This window comes from Chiloscyllium plagiosum, chromosome 36 (assembly GCF_004010195.1).
Source record: "Chiloscyllium plagiosum isolate BGI_BamShark_2017 chromosome 36, ASM401019v2, whole genome shotgun sequence".
NCBI classification, from domain to species: domain Eukaryota; kingdom Metazoa; phylum Chordata; class Chondrichthyes; order Orectolobiformes; family Hemiscylliidae; genus Chiloscyllium; species Chiloscyllium plagiosum.
Window position 1 is genome coordinate 26,891,882 of NC_057745.1, and position 19,362 is coordinate 26,911,243.

A 19,362-nucleotide genomic window follows, 5' to 3' on the forward strand; every position below is an offset into this window, starting at 1 on the left:
GGGAGAAAGTAGCATAGAGTACAATAGGGGAGGGGATGAAGGTTAAGGTCAGGGTGGAGTGGATAGGTGGAAAAGAAGATAGGCAGGTAGGTCAAGTCAGGGGGACAGTGCTGAGCTGGAAGTTTGGAACTAGGGTGAGGTGGGGGAAGGGGAAATGAGGAAACTGTTGAGGTCCACAGTGATGCTCTGGGGTTGAAATGTTCCGAGGCGAAGATGAGGCATTCTTCCTCCAGGCGTCTGGTGGTGAGGGTGCGGCAGTGAAGGAGGCTCAGGACCTCCATGGCCTCGGCGGAGGGGAGTTGAAATGTTGGGCCACAGGACGGTGTGGTTGATTGGTGCGGGTGTCCCAGAGATGAATGAAACCAATCCTCTACTGTACTCTATTAATCTTACTGAAAACGTTAAAACTTGTGAATGAGGTATGACTGGGTTTTTAATGGAATATTATCTTCATGTTTCCCACTAAGTACTACCTTCAATACTGTTGAAATGCTCATTTTATATTTCTGAACTGATAAATTCCACATTCTTTGAAACATGTTCTTGTTTTTAACCGTTAAATTAAGAAAATAAAGCTAAATTATCTTCATCTGTTTTAATCCAATTATGGAATTTAAATTTGAAGTGAATAATGCAAAAGAAAAGCAACAAATTGATGAAGAAATAGTTAGAAATATGAAAACTACTGTAAAATCTTCTAAATGTACTTGAAAAGGAAAATATTAGCAAAAACAGACATGGTCCCAGCACCGACAAGGTCAGGAGAATTTATAATAGGAAATAAAGAAATGGCAGAGAAGCTAAATGACTAAATATATTTATCTTCAGAAAGGAAGATTCCTAATGTCTCCCTGAAACCATTATCATCCATGGGTCTAGTAAGAGTCCGGAATTCAAAGAAATTAGTATTGTGTTAGTAAAAGTATAATGCTGGAGCAACTAATGGAACTGATAATTGGCAAAATCACAGGAAGTGATGACCCTCACCCAAGAGTGTTGAAAGAGATGGCTACAGAGATACTGGATGCGTTCATTTGTGATGATCCATCAAAATTCTATTAATTCAGCTGTTGTGCCTGTGAATTGGAAGGTTATAAATGTAATATCTCTGTTTAAGACAAGAAAGAGACCAAGAGAGAAAACAGACCTGTCAGCCTGATGTCACAGTAAGGAAAATACTAGAATCTGTTATAAAGGATGTGATCATGGGTACTTAGAAAACAATTATGTTCTTGGACAGAGTCAATATGGATTTATGAAGAGACAATCGTGTTTGCCAAATCTTTTTGTTAATTCATTCATGTGATGAAGATGTCATTGGCTGGGCCAGCATTTATTGCTGAGTCAGGTGATGAATTACACTTGACAGGATTTTTAGCCCATTGCAGTCACAGCATTTATTTGGCTAATCTGGTTTTGGTTTCTGGTCAATTATCAATCCTCCAGAATATTGATAATGAGGGATTAGGTGATGACAATGTCAATCAATGTTAACAGGTGATGTTTATACTCTCTCCTGTTGGAGATGGTCATTGTTTGGCATTTCTGTGGTGCGAATGTTACTTGTGACTTGTCAGGAAAAAAGAATTGTATACGATTTGCTGCATTTGGGCGTGGACTATTTCGGTATCCGAGGAGTTGTAAATAGTGCTGAACATTGTATAATCATCAAACATTCCCTTATGATGCAGGGAAGGTCATCGATGAAGCAGCTGAAGATGACTGGGCCTAGAACACTAGACTGAGGAACTCCTGCAGACATGATTGGAGCTGAGATGACTGACCTCCAACAACTGCAACCTTCTTCTTTTGGGCCAGATAGGACTCCAAACAGCGGAGAGTTTTCCACCATTTTCCATTGACTCAAGTTTTGCTCAGGCAGACATCTTGATGCCAACTTTGGTCAAATGTGGCACTGATGTCAAAGGCAGTCTCTTTCACCTCACCTCTGGAATTAATTTCTTTTGTGCTGATAGATTTTTTTTTGAGGATGTCACCAACAGTCAGAAATGAGTCAATGTTGTATATTTGGATTTTCCAAGAATTTCCAAGTAGGGTGGCATGGTGGCTCAGTGGTTAGCACTGCTGCCTCACACTGCCAGGAACCTGGGTTCGATTTCAGCCTCGGGTGACTGTGTGCAAACTCCACACAGACATTCTCCCTGTGTCGGCGTGGGTTTCCTTCGGGTGCTCTGGTTTCCTCTCTCAATCCAAAGATGTGCAGGTCAGGTGAATTGGCCATACTAAATTGCCTATAGTATTAGGTGCATTAGTCATTGGTAAATGTATGGGAATGGGTCTGGGTGGGTTACTCTTTGGATGGTTGGTGTGGACTTGTTGGGCTGAAGGGCTTGTTTCCATACTATAGGGAACCTAATCTTTTGACAATGTCCCATAGGAGTTTGTTATACAAAATTAAAATGCATGAGATTAGATGTAATATACTAGCATGATTGAGGGTTGCTTAATTGACAGAAAGCAGACAGCATGAATAAGTGTGATATTCTGAGGTTTCAGACTATAACTGGGGGTGTCACATGGATCAGTGTTGGGCCCCAACAATTCACAATCTATATCAATGATTTGGACGGTAGAGACCAACTGTAATATTTCCAAGTGATGATAAAAAGAAACTTGGGAATGTGAATTGTGAGAGGGGTGCAAAGAGGCTATACAGGAATGTAAGCAGGCTGAATGAATGGGCAAATGTATGGCAGGTGGAGGTTTATGTGGATAAATGTTATTCACTTTGGTCGAGGAACAATGTGCAGACCAATTATTAAATGGTGATGAATTTGGAAGCTTTGATGCCAGAAGGGACTTAAATGGCCGTGTTCATAAGTCACTGGAAACTAGTATACAGCTATCATTACAACAAAATTTCAGTACAGCAGCAAAGAAGTCTGACTTGAATTGAACATGGCTGAGACATCTGGTGGTTTGGATTCCGTTCCAATCCCTTTGCCTGAGGATGGCTTTACTTGCCAAAGAGAGAGTGCAGCAGAGGTTCAAAACTATTGATCCTTAAGGAGAGTTTGAGGTGACAGGACCTAAATTCTGGACAATAAGAGCAGAATTAGGCCATTTGACCAATTGCAGTCTGCAATGCTTTTTGCTCTTGGTGAGAATGTTTCTTAACCCCATTCTTTTGCCTTCTCCCCATAATCTCCTCATTTACCCTCCCGCCACCTTATCCCAGTTCCAACTGCATCATCCTCATGACTTGACCTACCTGTCCATCTTCCTTCCCACCTATCCACTCCACCCTCCACTCCGCGCCCCCCCCCCAAACCAACCCAACCTCTCACTCTTGCAACCTTCCACTCCAACCCCAACCACACCATCAAACCAGCGGACAAGGGGGGTACACGGTGGTAGTTTGGCGCACTGATCTCTACACTCCTGAGGCCAGGTGCCAACTTGAAAACACCTCCTCCTCCTCCTACCTCCTTGACAATGACCTCACCCCCCCTCCCATCACTAAACCATCATCTCCCAGACCATACACAACCTCATCAACTTGGGGGATCTCCCACCTACAACTTCCAACCTCATTGTCCGGGAACCCCACACCGCCCAAATCTACCTCCTATCCAAGACCCACAAGCCTGACTGGCCTGACTGACCCATCATCTCAGCCTGCTCCTGCCCCGCCGAAGTCATCGCCACATACCTTGATACTGTCCTATCCCCCAGTCCAGGAAGTCACCACAGAAAATTAGGACATCACTTAAGCCTTCCACCTCCTCCAAGACTTTCATTTCCCTGACTCCCAACATCTCATCCAGTCCCTATACACCTCTATCCATCATGACGAGGGCCTCCAAACCTTCTGTTTCTTCCTCTCCTGGTGTCCCCGCCAGTACCCCTCCACTGGCACTCTCATTCGTTTGGCTGAACTGGTCCTCGCCCTCAGTAATTTCTCCTTTGCATTCTCCCACTTCCTCCAGATGAAAGGGGTAGCCATGGGTACCCGTATGGGTCTCTTTATCGGCTACGTGAAACAGTCCAACTTCCGCAGTTACACCAGCACCATTCCCCACCTTTTCCTCCACTACATTGATGACTATCAGCACCACCTCGTGCTCCCACGAGGAGGTTGAGCAGTTCATCAACTTCCCCAACACTTTCCACCCTGACCTTAAGTTCACCTGGACCATCTCAGACACCTCTCTCCCCTTCCAGGACCACTCCTTCTCTATCAATGGTGACCAACTCAACATGGACATCGTCTACAAACCCAATGACTGCCACAGCAACCTGGACCATACCTGCTCCCACCCTGCCTCCTGTAAAAATGCTATCCCTTATTCCCAATTCCTCCGTCTCGGCTATATCTGCTCCGAGGAGGACCAGTTCCACCACAGAAAACACCAGAAGGTCTCATTCTTCAAAGACCGCAATTTCCCTCCCATGTGGTTGATGATGTCCTCCCAGAGCATCTCATCCACTTTCCGCACCTCTGTACTCGAACTCCACCCCTCCAACTGCAAAAAGGACAGAACCCCCCGGTCCTCATCTTCCACCCCACCAACCTCCATATATATTGCATCTCCCTCCGCCATTTCTGTCACCTACAAATGGACCCCACCACCGGTGATATATTTCCCTCCCCACCCCATTTGATTTCCATAAAGACCATTTTCTCCGCAACTTCCTTGTCAGGTCCACACCCTCCCACCAACCCACCTTCCCCTCTTGACACCGCAGGAATTGCAAAACCTGCACCTATACCTCCCCTCTTACCTCTGACCAATGCCCCAAAGGAGCCTTTGACGTTCATCAAAGTTTTACCTGCACATCAACACGTCATTTACTGTATCCGTTGCTCCTGATGTGGTCTCCTCTACACTGGGAAGATGGGATGTCTACTTGCAGAGTGCTTCAGAGAACATCTCCGAGACACCCGCAACAATCAACCCCACCACCCTGTCGCCCAACATTTCAACTCCCCCTCCCAATCTGCTGAGCACATGCAGGTCCTGGGCCTCCTCCACCACCGCTCCCTCACCACCCGACGCCTGGAGGAAGAACACCTCTTCTTCCGCCTCGGAACACTTCAACCTCATGGCATCAATGTGGATTTCACCAGTTTCCTCATTTCCCCTTCCCCCACCTCACCCCAGGCAGGCACCCTGCCTCTATTCCTGATGACAGGCTTTTGCCTGAAACATCGATTTTCCTGCTCTTGGATGCTGCCTGATCTGCTGTGTTTTCCAGCACCACTCTAATCTAGACTCTGGTTTCCAGCATCTGCAGTCCTTGTTTTTACCTTTTGTCACTAAGTCATCTGCAAATTTAGCAAAATAGACCTCAGTTCTGTTTTCCACATCATGAACAGCTATGGTCCCAACACTGACCACTGTGGAACTCCACTAGTCACCAGCTGCCATCCCATAGATGACCCCTTTATCTCTGTCTTTTGTCAGTCAGCCAAGCTTCTATCCATGCCAATACCTTTTCCCTAATGCCATGGGTTCTTATCTTTATTAGCAGCATCTTTTGTGACATCTTGTGAAAGGCCTTCTGGAAATCCAAATAGATCATTGCTTTCTTTTCTTGAATCTCTTCTGAGTTTAGAAGAATTAGAGGTGATGCAGAAAATATATTTCCCCTGGCTGTGTGGTCTAGAACCAGGGGACATGGAGCATCCGAGGAGCAGGAGAATCGATGTTTCAGGCAGGAGCCCTTCATCAGGAATTCCTGATAAAGGGCTCCTACCTGAAATGTCTATTCTCCCACTCCTCAGATGCTGCATAAGCTGCTGTGCTTTTCCAGCACCACACACTCTTGACTCTGATCTCCAGCATCTGCAGTCCTCACTTTCTCCTCGAACCAGGGGACACTGGTCCCCGACTCCAGCGATGTGTAATAATATCGCTGAACATATCTAAATGACACACCATTTAGAACTAAAATAAGGAGGAACCTCTTCGCTCAGAGGATGGTGAATATTTGCAATTTTCTAACGCAGTGGGCTATAAAAGCTCTCTCATTAAATATGTTCAAAACAAAAATTGATTATTTCTAATTACTAATGACAACAAGGAAAATGAGGATATAACATGCATATTGCATTGATGTAAATGATCAGCCGTGATCTAGAATGGCACAATAGGCTTCAGCAGTTGAATAACATTTTCCTACTCTTATGTTCTTAAATGCTTTTATATGCCTGCTAAATACTTTAATATGATTAGCTGACATCACTGATGTGTGGCACTTGGTTTCAGATTAAAATGGAAAATGGGAAACCCAGAGGACAGACATGGTGAAATCTCTTTGAGATTTCTGTTTCTTTGCCACAGAATGCAAAATCCAGTCTCGTGGGTGCAATATTTTTGACTTCCTGTGCTAAGTATTCTCTCTGTTCTATCAACTTTTCCATTCTAAATTCCTAAGTTTCTTACACTCGCCCTTAGGATCTATTAATTGTTTTGACAATTCCTGTGTGAGCCTGATCGTCACTGTGTATTATACATGTAACATCCATATTTTATCTGCTTCATTCCACTTTTCATCTCTTATTATCAATCAGGGAATGGTGGATGTGTTAGCACTAACATTCCTCCAACCATTCAGTGGCGGACACTGAAGCATGTAGATGATCAGAGGGATTTTGTTGGGGAAGAGTAAAGAGGTTGAAATACAAAATTCCCTGATAATTGAATGTGGAGGTGCTGGTATTGGACCGGGGTGGACAAAATTAAAGGTTCATAACACCAAGTTATAGTCCAACTGGGTAAAACGCGATGACTGCAGATGCTGGAAACCAGATTCTGCATTACACATGCTGGACTTCGGATGCTGCCTGAACTGCTGTGCTTTTCCAGCACCTCTAATCCAGAATATAGTCCAACTGGACTATATTCTGGTGTTTAATTCTGGTAATTGAAAGCATCCATCTCATGTATGGATCTGAATATGAACATTTTCGATGAAATAGTACTGGAGGCAGGGTCAGATAATTCATCAAATGACAATCTGTTGCTTGTCCACTCTAAATCTGTTGTGAAAAGTGCCAGGCTTTGGTTTAAAACAAGGACAAGGGCCCAATGGGCAAAGGAGCAACTTCCCCTCCCCCACCCATGAAACCCTCCACCACGTGACCGCCCACGCAACCTCACTTGCAGCGATATGACGTCAGATGATTGACAGCGTCCAAGCCATACACGGGACAGCACGTGCCGGTTGTGTCTAATCAGGAGGCGGTGGGCGGAGGCGGTCGATCAGGTTTGGTTGCACTGGAGGTCGTGTGCCCTCGACGGTTATCAGGCGGCAGCGGACTCGGCTGTGGTGGTGGTGGCGGCGGGCCGGGGGGGAGGAGGAGGAGGAGGAGGGCGATCGACAACAAAGAGGACAGGATGACCCGTGAGTAGCGGCGATAGAGAGATACACGGTGTCCCTCTCCCGATTAAGCCGTGGACTCGGAACCGGGGGAAGGGGGATTGCGAGCGCCGCCGCCCCGGCCTATGGCCGGGATTGACGGTCCCGCTGGCTCTGAGGGAACTTGGGGGGGAGGGGAATAGGCTCCGGGTTCGCTAACCCCTCTCCCCGTTTTTGTTTTTGTTTTTGTTGTCCCCGGGCGGCGTGTTCCTGTCAGGACGGGCCCTGCTCCTCCCTGCCACGTCCGCACTCCGGGAATATTAGTCGGCTCAAAATAAATCGGCGGAGCCGCCGTTAAAGGGGAGGGGGCGGCACGCTCCTCCTGCAGCTCTATGTTTTTTGGGGTGAGTGGGGGAGAGACATGGGGCCACAGTGCCCGAGCAACCGGCCCCGGCCCTGACTCTCGAGTGGAAGCGGTGGAAGTTGATCGGCTCAGTGGTTAGCGCCAGGGACCCAGGTTCAATTCCAGCCTCAGGCGACTCTCTGTGTGGAGTTCTCCCTGTGTCTGTGTGGGTCTCCTCTGGGTGCTCCGATTTCCTCCCCTCAGTCCAAAGGTGTGCAGGTCAGGTGGATTAGCCATGGGAAATGCAGGCTTACAGGAGTAGGAATGGGGGTGGCTGGGTGGGATGCTCTTCAGAGGGTCGGTGTGGACGCGATGGGCTGAATGGCCTGCTTTCAGTAGGGATTGTCCGACTGCTGACAATATGCATGTAGAGTCGTATTGTGAGCGAGAATGTGTAGTCCAAGGGGGCTCTTTGGCCCATCGGCCCTGCTGTACGATTAGATGGTCACTGATTGAAGGGCTTTTGCCCGAAACGTCGATTTTCCTGCTCAGATGCTGCCTGAACTGCTGTGCTCTTCCAGCACCACTAATCCAGAAACCGACGATTCATGTTAACTCTGCCACGCCATGTTCTCTTTTGATTAGCTTTATATTGAAAAATCTCAGTGCTCTCAAAGTTACAGGAATCAGTGTTTTGAATCCATCTCTATGAAAACCTGACAAATTCATGCAAAGATAGACTATCATTGGATGAGGAAGATAAATAATGGTCTTTTTTGGTCAAGTGCTGCATTGACTGACTGACTGCTGGCTTGTTGGCTTTGCGTGTCTGCCTTCTGTTCCGAATGACTTTTGAACTCACCTATCCTGGCTTGGCCACCTATAAACTGTCTGAACCCTGAACTGCTGAGGACCAAAATTGAGTGTGGATTTATTCTCTCGTTTTGAGACACTGTACCTGTACATTGACAGAGCATTCTCAGCCCTTTGGGAAAGGATTCTCAATCTTTCAGCTGTTTGTCTGCCATTGCTCCCCAGTACACACTAACCTTGTCTGACACAATGTGTTGTGGCTTAGAAAGTCACCACAATATTAGCTTGTTTGAGGGAAATTAGCTCATTCTTGTCGGGGTGGGTAAGTGAGAGGAAAGAATATATTGTAAATTTTTTCTTTGCTTTCCTGGCTCTCATTTAATTATTTCCCTCATAAGTTGAGGAAATTGTCTCTATGCTATTGAATGCTATTAACAAGTCAAAGTTTAACTGATTTAATATTGTAACATGCACTGACATAGTGAAAGTACTGTTTGTGTGCTAACCAGACACATTATACCTTTAAGTTTGAACAGTAAGTAGAAGAGTAGTGTTATAGCTACAGAGAAGATGCAGAACTGTAACATGAGGTTCTTTAATAAGTCTGGTAACAATAGGGATGAATCAGTTCTAAGAGTTTTCACACTTTTGTATCTTCTGTCTATTGGAAGAGAGTTTAACTGTGCTGGGAGGAGTCTTTGATTATGTTCTTTCTATTTTCCAATTTTATGGGGTTCTTGTCAAACATTTGCATCTACTGTTTTCGTAGATACTTTTCCTTCATGGGCTGTGGTGTCAATTGATATGTCAGCATTTATTGCCCATAACCTTTAAGGTCCTCGTAGGGTAGCACCTAGAATTGTTGTAGTTTGTGTGGTATACTCACAGCATTGTGAAGGTCCTTACAGGAATTTGACCCTGTTATAGTGAAGGGGCAGTAATGTTCCAAGATTGGATGGTATATTGCTTGGAGGGAATTTATAGTTCATAGTGGTGCCGTTCCAGATAGATTTGAAGGAAGAATCATAGATTGTTGTATTACATCTTGTAGATGGGACACGCTGCAACAATTTATGTATAAGTGGTAGAGGGAGTGAATGTGGAAGATGGGATGGAATTCCATGAAAGGACTGCTTTGTTTTAGTTTGTTATTGAAGCAGCAGGAAGTGGAGTGTATTCCTTCACATTGCTGACGTGTCTTCTAGATTGTGGACAGGCTTTGGGGAGTTGGGAGATGTTACTCATTGGAAACCTCCCAGATTCTGTCCCGTTCTTGTAGCCAAGCTATGTATATGGCTCATTTCTAGTCAGTGGTAATTCCTGGGGAGGATGATAGTAGCTAATTCTGCAAATGGGTAATGCAAGTGACTATCAACTTGTCATAGTTGATCTCTCCAATTATTGGGAATAATTACTTATTGGCGCTTAAGCCTAATTGTTCACATCATGTTGCTTGTTACACAGACTGCCTCAGTTTGAGGTGAGGTGGATAAGCTTGGAGACTGGATTTGGGCCAGTGTAATGTCGAGTTTTAAAGACAATAACTTTCAAGACACACCTGTTTAGGGTGTTGGGGGAAACTTTTTGTACAATTGCAGCTGAAATTTAACCAAATGGGTACCATTGTCCACTCTGTCTGGGTGAATGGGCTATACTTGAAGCTTTGCAACTACCTGAATGTTTTGAGCTTTCATTTTATTTTGACTGGTAACATTATACGAATAGTTGCACCTCCTAATCTGCATTTATACAACCTAAATATGTCCTGTTAGAGATTATAGGAGGCAGAGCCAATTTTTGTCATTGGGTGTTTTAAGCCCAAATTAATTTCTGTTTCAGAAAATCATGCTGTTCAACGGAGTTTTGGAAAGGGTTACCCTGTAATATAACTTTTGCTGAGGAAAGCACTTTTTTGGGGGGGATTTACTGTTCAATTGTTTAACATTTTGCATCACAATTGCATTTTAGAATGAATTGTTCATCTCTTCAATAGAAGCAAAACTGCAATATGGTATTATTCAATCTAAAGTTTTAGAAATTGTTCAGTACTGCTCCGTTAGTCAATATCTGATCATTGACACATGGCATTTTGAAACCAACGAAGTAGCATTCCAATGTAAACATTTAAAATGAAAGCCGCTGGTTGGCTTGGAAGCATTTCCATATCTACTGATATGTAATTCAGATTTTGGCCTCATTTCAGTTTTCAAGTTACCATTCTGACATGGAATAGAGAGCAATATGTACAAATAACCACTTTGGGAGATCTAAACAAGTTTTTTTTTAACTCAATCTTGTATGTTATTAACTTGATATTTATCCTTTTTTGGGGTGAGTGAGTGACAATGATGGACAATCCACTTGCTGTTTAGTATACCACAATAAAAAGTCTTCCTGTGGGTAATTGCACCTTTTGTAGGAGACTAGACACATTTTAATACAGCCTACGCTGGTAATCTTTTTATTAAAACAATTGTGCTGAAACTTGGGGGTGGCTCAGTGCTTAGCACTGCTGCCTCACCATACCAGGGATCTGGGTTCAATTCCAGCCTCGGGCAACTGTCTGCGTGGAGTCTGCACACTGTCCCTGTGTCTGCATGGGTTTCCTCCCATAGTCCAAAGATGTGCAGGTTAGGTGAATCGGCGATGCTAAATGGACTATAGTGTCCATTGAGAGGATCGATGTGGACTTGGGGCCAAATGGCCTGTTTGTACACTGGAGGGAATCTATGATTAACTGTTGGAATTTGAACATCTGATTCAACTTCAAAATAATGTTTTTATAAATTTTATGTATCATCCAGTGGGACCAGTTGAGCACTTTTTCTTCTACTGGCTACAAATTGCCAATGTATTTTTAAATCTGACTTGCTTTGCTGTAAAACCCTTCATCTGTTTTCTTCCCTTTTTCCATGTATGTAAATAACTCTCCTGTGAACGTACGCTCTACCCTTGCAAATTCACAAGGATTTGAGTTTAATGACCATTGACACATTAGTTGCAGTATATCGAGCTCTTTTTTAGTTTAGTAAACATGCCATAGGATCTGATTTGAATACTATACTGAAGCTTATTAAATTCTTCTCAGCAGTAATTTAAATCTCACACTTAACTGACTGTTAATAATTAATTTATGGGCCCGTGCACAGAAACTGAAGTTCCGCAATTTTGTCAATTGCATTACATCTGCTTGTCCCTTGGCAATAGATATGGGAGCATGTTTCCTGAGTATGGTACCTGATGTCCTTTTTGAAGTTCAGTTAGGAGTGATAACAATTTTTAAAATGCCAAAAGATAATTTACATGCTTTTAATACATTTTGAGGTACAAGTGTCAGGATTTTCCTGTTCTCCCAATTAAAAAGCTGCATCTATTTTGTCGCTATTGTAAGCCATTGAAGTATCTTCAAAATCTCTTGAATATGTCTGAGCTCAATGAGCAGAACTTTCAATTTCTTTTTGTAAGTTTACCATATTTCTTAGTCTCGCATTTTCAAATCTTTATTAGGCCCAATATTTTGAAGAATCTCCTGTAATCTGAGTAGCTTTTCAGTTTCATCTGGACTTGTCTATTGTTGGAAATGCCAAGCAGACTTTTTTAGAATACATTTAAAAAGACTTAAATTGTACTAAAAGGCAAATGAGTTTGTTGCTATGGCAGAAAATATCTCTCAAATAACACTGTATATCAGCAGTTTAAACCAACGAGTAATTCATGAAAAATCCATGATTTTAAAAACAGAAGGTGTGAGACTCACTGGGTAGTTTTTCAAAGAATCTTTACAGGTACAATGGGTGTAAATGACCTCATTCTGTGCTGGAAGACTGAGATTCTCTACACATTTGATATGGGAAAGGTGTCATGGCGGATGCCATGGAGGAAGCAAAATAAAATTGGCAACCAGAAGAACTGCAGATACTGTAAATCAAATTCAAGAACAAAGTGCTGGAAAAGTACAAGTCTGGCAGTATCTGTCAGAGAGAAATCAGAGTTAATGCTTCAGGTTGAGTGACCCTTCCTTGGACCCTTGAGTTCTGAGGAAGGGTTCACTGGATCAGAAACGTTAACTCTGATTTCTCTCCACAGATGCTGCCAGACTTGCTGAGCTTTTCCAGAAATTTCTGTTTTTGTTGAAAATAAAATTTATCACTAATCTGTTTTAGTGTTTCTCAAAACTTGACTTTCAATCTCAGATGAGTACACGGTGCAGATCAGCACATGATTTACTTAAGACCTGATCTGACTGACTTGACCACTTTCAGAATAGAAAACTGTCAATATTATTATCTGGTGGCAGTAACTTACTAACATTCTACCTCTGAGAATTATGGGCCAGATTTTCCTTTTTGTTTTAAACTAGAGTGCAGCATTTCTGCAGAGATTGTATTGAAGTGTCCCTCAAATACAGAGCAATACCTCCATCCTGACGTTTGTTTTGTAGTGCAGAACTCTCCCCAAAAAAAGCAAACCATGCCCCCTTTCACTGCAGTCAGCTGCCATATTCTGAAATGTTTAGCTCCTGACAGCCTGATAACTGGGATTGGATTGTTTGGCAAGGATGGAATCTGCTTAATAATAGTTACTCAGTTTTAAGGCTGTTAAATATTTAGTAATTGTTCTTTTCCTGACTATTTTGCTTAATTTCATTGCAACTATCTAATGACTCCAATTTAAATGCAGATTTTGAGGAATTGCCAAACAGAAAATTTCAATTTCCTGGTTAATTCATTTGAGTCTGATTTCGATGGGGATTCTGCAGGGTCCCTATTTGTTTTTAATTCTATATTGAGAATGAGTTTTTTTTTGTGCAATATAGCAAATTGCCTAAATCGAATTAGCTCCACTTAGGTTGGTGAATTGATCTCTCTTCAACAAAATTAGAAAAAAGAACCTGCTACACTGAAGAGGTTGAGCTCTGTTTCAGAGGTAGCCCAGTTATGTTGATTATATCTGAGAAAAGAAAACCAACGTATAAATTATCTTTAAAATTTAAATGCTAACTTTGCAGGAGTCAAGTTGGTTAGTTTACGTTGAAGTCTGTTTCTTCGATGTATATTTATTCTAATCTGCATCTATGCTTAAAGTGCAACTACTATTCAGACTCGCAAGTTATGTATAAACCTGTTAGTAACAAAGCCTGTGGTTTTGTTACTGTTGCAATAATTCAAACTTTATATTTTGAAAAAGTCTAACATTAGCTCACTAGTGATTTTTTTTTTTTACCAGTTGGCCTGATAACAGTGAAACTTAATTCTTGCCTGTTAGAAATACCTTGCTGAAACTAATTGAAAATAAGCAGCACCTAGACCTCTACATGTTTTCCTGTTTCAAGTGCAAACCTGGTCAGGTGTCATAACTCATTTTAAACAGTGGATGGTGTGGCAGATAAGCTCACTGAGATAATGATTAGACAGCTTTAAAGGTTATGCCTTTTTACTAAGTAACTTGTATATTTCAGGTAAGATAAAGGCTGAGATCAGTTTTCCTAATCTTTCCCTCTGTGGAAACTTGTGTATTCTCGACTGGATCACAATCTTAAGATATGATTACAGAAGAGCTCACTTTTTAAAAATAGGTTATTGTGATGCAGAAGGCCTGATCAAATTGAGGGAGTCACCATTGACTTTTTCTCTTCCCAGGTGGTAATCAACGAGAACTTGCTCGTCAGAAAAATGCAAAAAAATCAAGTGAGCAAAGTAAACGGAAAAGAAAGGATGATGGTTTATCTGCTGCAGCCAGAAAGCAGAGGTAAACCAAACAGTGTCAACTGAATTTGTAAATCATAAAACAGTTAACTGATGATCTGGAACCAAAATATTGCACCTTGATGAGCAATTCAAGTGATTCTGTATTTTTGTCAATGAACTTTATTTTAGTGTGGAGTTGGGTACAGACACAGGCAAACAATGGGCATTATTAAAAATGGGCCCGTTAGCATCTGTGGTTGACATTTGAGCTATACATCCTCTCCGAAAACTAGATGTGGATGGGGCTAAATAAAGTTTTAGGCGGGGTCAAAAAAGCTTGTTGATTACTGTAACAAAAAAGTAGTTCACGTATTTGGTAACTTAAGTAGTTTCTAAAAATCTACACCATACTTAATGAAAGAATGAATGAATGTTTGTATTGTTTTTTCATTCATGGTATATGGGCAATATTGCCCATCCCTAGCTACCCTTAAAGCTGGTGGTGAACCATTGCAATCGAGATGGTCCAAGTGAGCTTGAGGTCGAGATGGAAGGTATCAGTGAAGTTGATAAACTGATCAACCTCTGCTGCAGTCCAGTACAAATGGGTAGCCATGGGCCCCAGCTATGCCTGCCTCTTCGGGTATACAAACCGTCGATCTTCTGCAACTACACCGGCACCATTATCCACCTTTCTCGTCTGCTACATTAATGATTGTATCGGTGCCCCCTCATGCTCACACAGGGAGGTTGATCAATTCATCATCTTCATTATCACCTTGTACCTGGACTATCTTGGACATCACCCTCCCCTTCCTGGATCTCCCCATCTCCATGTCCGGCAATTGACTCAAAACTGACATCTACTACAAACCTATGCACTCCAACAGCTACCTGGACTAAACCTCCTCCCACTCTACCTCCTGTAAAAATGCTGCCCCTATTCCTAATTCTTCCGCCTCCACTGCATCTGCTCCCAGGAGGATTAATTCCACCATGAACATCTCAGATGGCTGCCTCCTTCAAAGATAGCAATTTCCCCCCTCTCGTTGTTGACGATGCCCTCCAGCGCACCACCTCCATTTCCTGCACCTCTGCCTTTGAATCCCACCCCTCCAATTGCAACAAGGACAGAACCCCACCTGATCCTCACCTTTCACCCTAACAACCTTTGGATACGTTGCATCATCCTCTGCCATTTCTACCACCTACAAACAGACCCCACCACCAGGGATATATTTCCCTCTCCACCCCTATTTGCATTCCAGAGAGACCATTCCCTCTGCGACTCCCTTGTTAGCTCCATGCCCCCCCATCAACCCACCTCGCAGTCACGGCACCTTCCCTTGCCAGTGCAAGAAGTGCAAAACCTGCTCCCACACCTCCCTCCTTACCTCTGTCCAAGACCCCAAAGGATCCTTCCAGATATGACAGATTTACCGTGATCTCCTGAGTCCATTGCTCCCAATGAGGAGACAGGACCCCAACTTGCAGAAGGTTTCAGAGAACATCTCTGGGACACGCACTAAACAGTCCCACCACTCTGTGGCCAAACGTTTTAACTCCTCCTCCCAGTCTGCCAAGGATATGCAAGCCCTGGCTGCCTCTACCACCAAACTCTAATCACCTGATGCCTGGAGGAAGAGCACCTCAACTTCTGCCTTGGGACTCTCCAACCACATGGCATCAATGTGCATTTCACCAGTTTCCCATTTCCCCTGCCCCCACCCTATCCCAGATCCAACCTTTCAACTCAGTGCTGTCTGACCTGTTCCATCTTCCTTCCCACCTATCTGTTCCACCCTCCTCTTCACCCCCACCTTCATCTACCTATCACATTCCCAGCTACTGCCAGCCCCACCCCCTTCCCATTTATCTCTCAGCCCCCTTTGGGCCACTCCACTTTCCTGATAAAGAGCTTATGCTTGAAACATCAACTTTCCTGCTGGGATGCTGCCTGACTGGCTGTGCTCTTCTAGCACTATACTCTTCAACTCTGATCTTCAGCATCTGCATTCCGCACTTCCTCCTGGCTGAACCATGGCAGTCAGACCATGTATTGTAGGTAGACCCACAACGTTACTGGAGAGGGAATTCCAGGATTTTGACCCAATGACACTGAAGGGATAATATTTCCAAGTCAAGATTGTGTGGCTTGGAGGAGGGCTTGGTGTTCTCATGTATCTGCACCCTTGTCCTTTTATAGAAGTAATTTTGGGTTTGGGAGGTGCTAAAATAAGGAGCTGTGTAAATTTGATTTATTTCAACTGTTGGATCCCCAGACTAGAGCCCAAAGGGGATCCCACTTTGCCTCCAGCGTTAATTTTTCTACATGACAGTTATCTTTTTCAATCTCACATTCTTGGGTGGATATACAAAATAAATATTATCCAGGCATATATTCATATCAATTATTGGAAATGTGATGGTGTATAATTTGTACTCTTGCAGGGATGCTGAAATAATGCAGCAGAAACAAAAAGCAAATAAAAATTCTGCAGGAGCTAATGCAGGAACTTCAAACTAACGCGCCCACATCACTGGCACTCTACCTACCTTTCCTGGATGGGTGCATCTAACGAGCAACGCGGCTTTGTCTTCAAATATTGAACATATTTAAAACATTGGGTTCCGATACTTCAGAAAATTGCATTGTTGTACCTTTCTGTGGGATTATGCCATGTTTTAATGCAAAGGAACGTGTCTTGCTTGTAGAATTGGTACTGATGCAGTATTAGACCTCGTGCTGTAAAGGTGCATTTTTTGCATGAGCATAATTTGAGGTATTTCCAGTTTAAGCAGAAAATATGCTTGCATTTGGATTTGTGACCAGCCTTGTATTTTTGTATCAACGCTAACCCTTTAAATTCTGTTTTAATAAAGACAGCATTTAAGTTGACTAAGCTGGATTTAGCTGCTTGTCTTTAAATTGCCACTAAAGCTTTGCCATTCTTGAAAAATCTTTTTTAGCTCCTGTGGTTTACTTTGATTCACAAATGGATCAGTTCTTAGCACCCAATTAGGTTTGTAATGTTCTACTGTAGTAGGTATTTTTTAAAAAACTGCAATATTTCAATTTTTGTTTTGTAAGCTTCATGTACAAATTAAATCTTAACTTCATCCTGACGGAAGCTAATTTTAAATCTATAGTTAGGGCTGTTTGGAGTAAGTAAAGGAAATGTGTGCTGAAGCCTATTAAATAAAATGAGTGATTTGCAATTAGTTTTCTTTTTGAAGGCTGAGATTTGATGGCAGTTGCCACTTTATGGATCACAGTTCTGCTATGGTGCTATAAAAAATCAAAGATAATTAGGTTGTTACTTTGATGATCAGATTGACTGGGTTGTTCTCTGGGTGAGATGTGGACCAGCGAAGTTGTACAAGCTTGAGGAAATGTCAGTTGTTCAGACCAGAAGAGCCAATATCAAACTGAGTTAATAATTATGTTGAGACAAGTGAGTCACGGAAACATTGGGGAATTGTTCACAATTAATTCTCTCTATTGGGTAAGGTAATTCCAAATACCATATTGGAGGGAAAGTGTTGAAATTTCTGAATAATTCAAGCTTGCGAGAAGTTATACTGGATTTTACTGGATGGATGAATGAACTTAGGGTTGAATGGTTATTTTTGTGTAAATGGTGATTTTATCTTGTATCCATATTGCACCAGTTGTTTTTCTTTGCTTTAAAATCAAAGCAATTAAACAATACGTGTATGTAGTTAAAGGAATCTGGTGCAGGCTAATTTTAGTTTTGTGACTGCATGAGCATTAGAAGCTGAAGGATCAGCTCCCAATTCAATTTGATTACTCTATCATTATAGTTTAACAAACAGCCATCCATTTATATGTATTATAAGCCCCTCCAATTTAGTACAGCATCATGTGATCCAGTTCTATTATTCCATATCAGTCTTTTACTGAAGTTTAGCTTGTAGTAATACATCAATTTCATGCCTTCATGAAATGTAGATATTGTTTTTAATCTGGGCACACACATCACCTTGTTTTGAGGTCCTGCATAGTCAGTATCTCAATTGCTGAGATGCTAATGCTTTGCTTGCTTAATAATGCAAAGTGAGTATCATAAGTGGAATTGATTGAATTCTTGAAGTATATCACAAGTCTGAACCAAATATTGTGTGATCATCCTGCCCAGCAAAAGGCCTGATAATGGGCAGTGCATCTTTGTCACAGAACTTTTGGACTTTAATGGGGATTGGATGTTTGTGATGAAAACACACCCATTAACAAATTCCCTCCAAGAATTTTAATTGTTCTATTCCTTACAGTCCTGGTAATGACATGACACACAATATTGCTCACTTCCAAGGTTATATTTAAAAACCCATATGCTGCTTTATTTTCGCAATTGCTCTGTTGCCATTTTATCATTGTATTAAAAATTGATTTGTTGTTATCCTCATTAAATAATGCAAATTATGATCTTGCAGTCCTATTCAGGATCTCATCACACTTCTGTAGCACAAATATCAGGCGTTCTTGTTCTGGCCAGTGATCCTAAGAGTAGATCTGGATATTACTCAAAACAACCTAGGAAAACCTTTTGCACCAGGACTTAAAGTATTGGCAAACTTCTACATGATGCCTGAAACTTGCCGGTGAACAAGTGTGGACCAGGACTTCTGCAAAAGTAATGAATCACACTAACACAAGTGTTCTTTGCTTGAATGCACATTAACGTTGAAACTGCTAACATTTTGAAAGAGCAGCTGTCGAATATTTTGGGTGGATAATTCATTTGTGATGTTCATTCTGTACATATAAAATTTCCTAAATGGTTTCCAAAGATTTGTAGTGGATCTAAAGAGTTGATGCTCATCTCAAGCAGTTGATTCAGCTGCAGGTTTAATAGTTGGGGGACTTGGTCATAAGTACGACAGTTTGAAATTCAAGCCCAGTAGGTTTGTGTATTTTCCCCAGCCTCTACACTGGAATCTGACGTTTCCGTCCATGAGCAATCTTTACTTTTGCCTCCTTCCAAGCATTTACTAATTCCTCCTAATGTTTGCTCTGTCTGGATGCCAACTTTTTTTTTAACCCTTCTGTGAAGTACTTTGTGCTGTTACATTACTTTTAAAAGTTGGTGAATAAAAAAGTTGTTTCTTATGAGCCTCTGCTTTGTAAATCTAAATCATGCTCTGAATCGCTGCTTCACAGCACTGAACTGT

At 42.3% G+C, this 19,362-nt stretch overlaps 1 protein-coding gene across 1 annotated transcript; it reads left to right on the top strand.

Moving 5' to 3' along the window:
* Nucleotides 1-7,300: 7,300 nt before the first annotated feature.
* LOC122541062 (small EDRK-rich factor 2-like) lies at nucleotides 7,301-17,068 on the top strand. Its single transcript, XM_043677574.1, has 3 exons — nucleotides 7,301-7,371; nucleotides 14,122-14,230; nucleotides 16,621-17,068. The coding sequence occupies exons 1-3, from the start codon at nucleotides 7,365-7,367 to the stop codon at nucleotides 16,694-16,696; spliced, it is 192 nt and encodes a 63-aa protein (XP_043533509.1). The 5' UTR covers nucleotides 7,301-7,364; the 3' UTR covers nucleotides 16,697-17,068.
* Nucleotides 17,069-19,362: the final 2,294 nt, after the last annotated feature.

Excerpts from the sequence above, each read along its gene's own strand:
- LOC122541062 (XM_043677574.1), top strand. Across the intron at positions 14,231-16,620 it reads GCTGCAGCCAGAAAGCAGAG|GGATGCTGAAATAATGCAGC; the intron begins GTAAACCAAACA and ends GTACTCTTGCAG.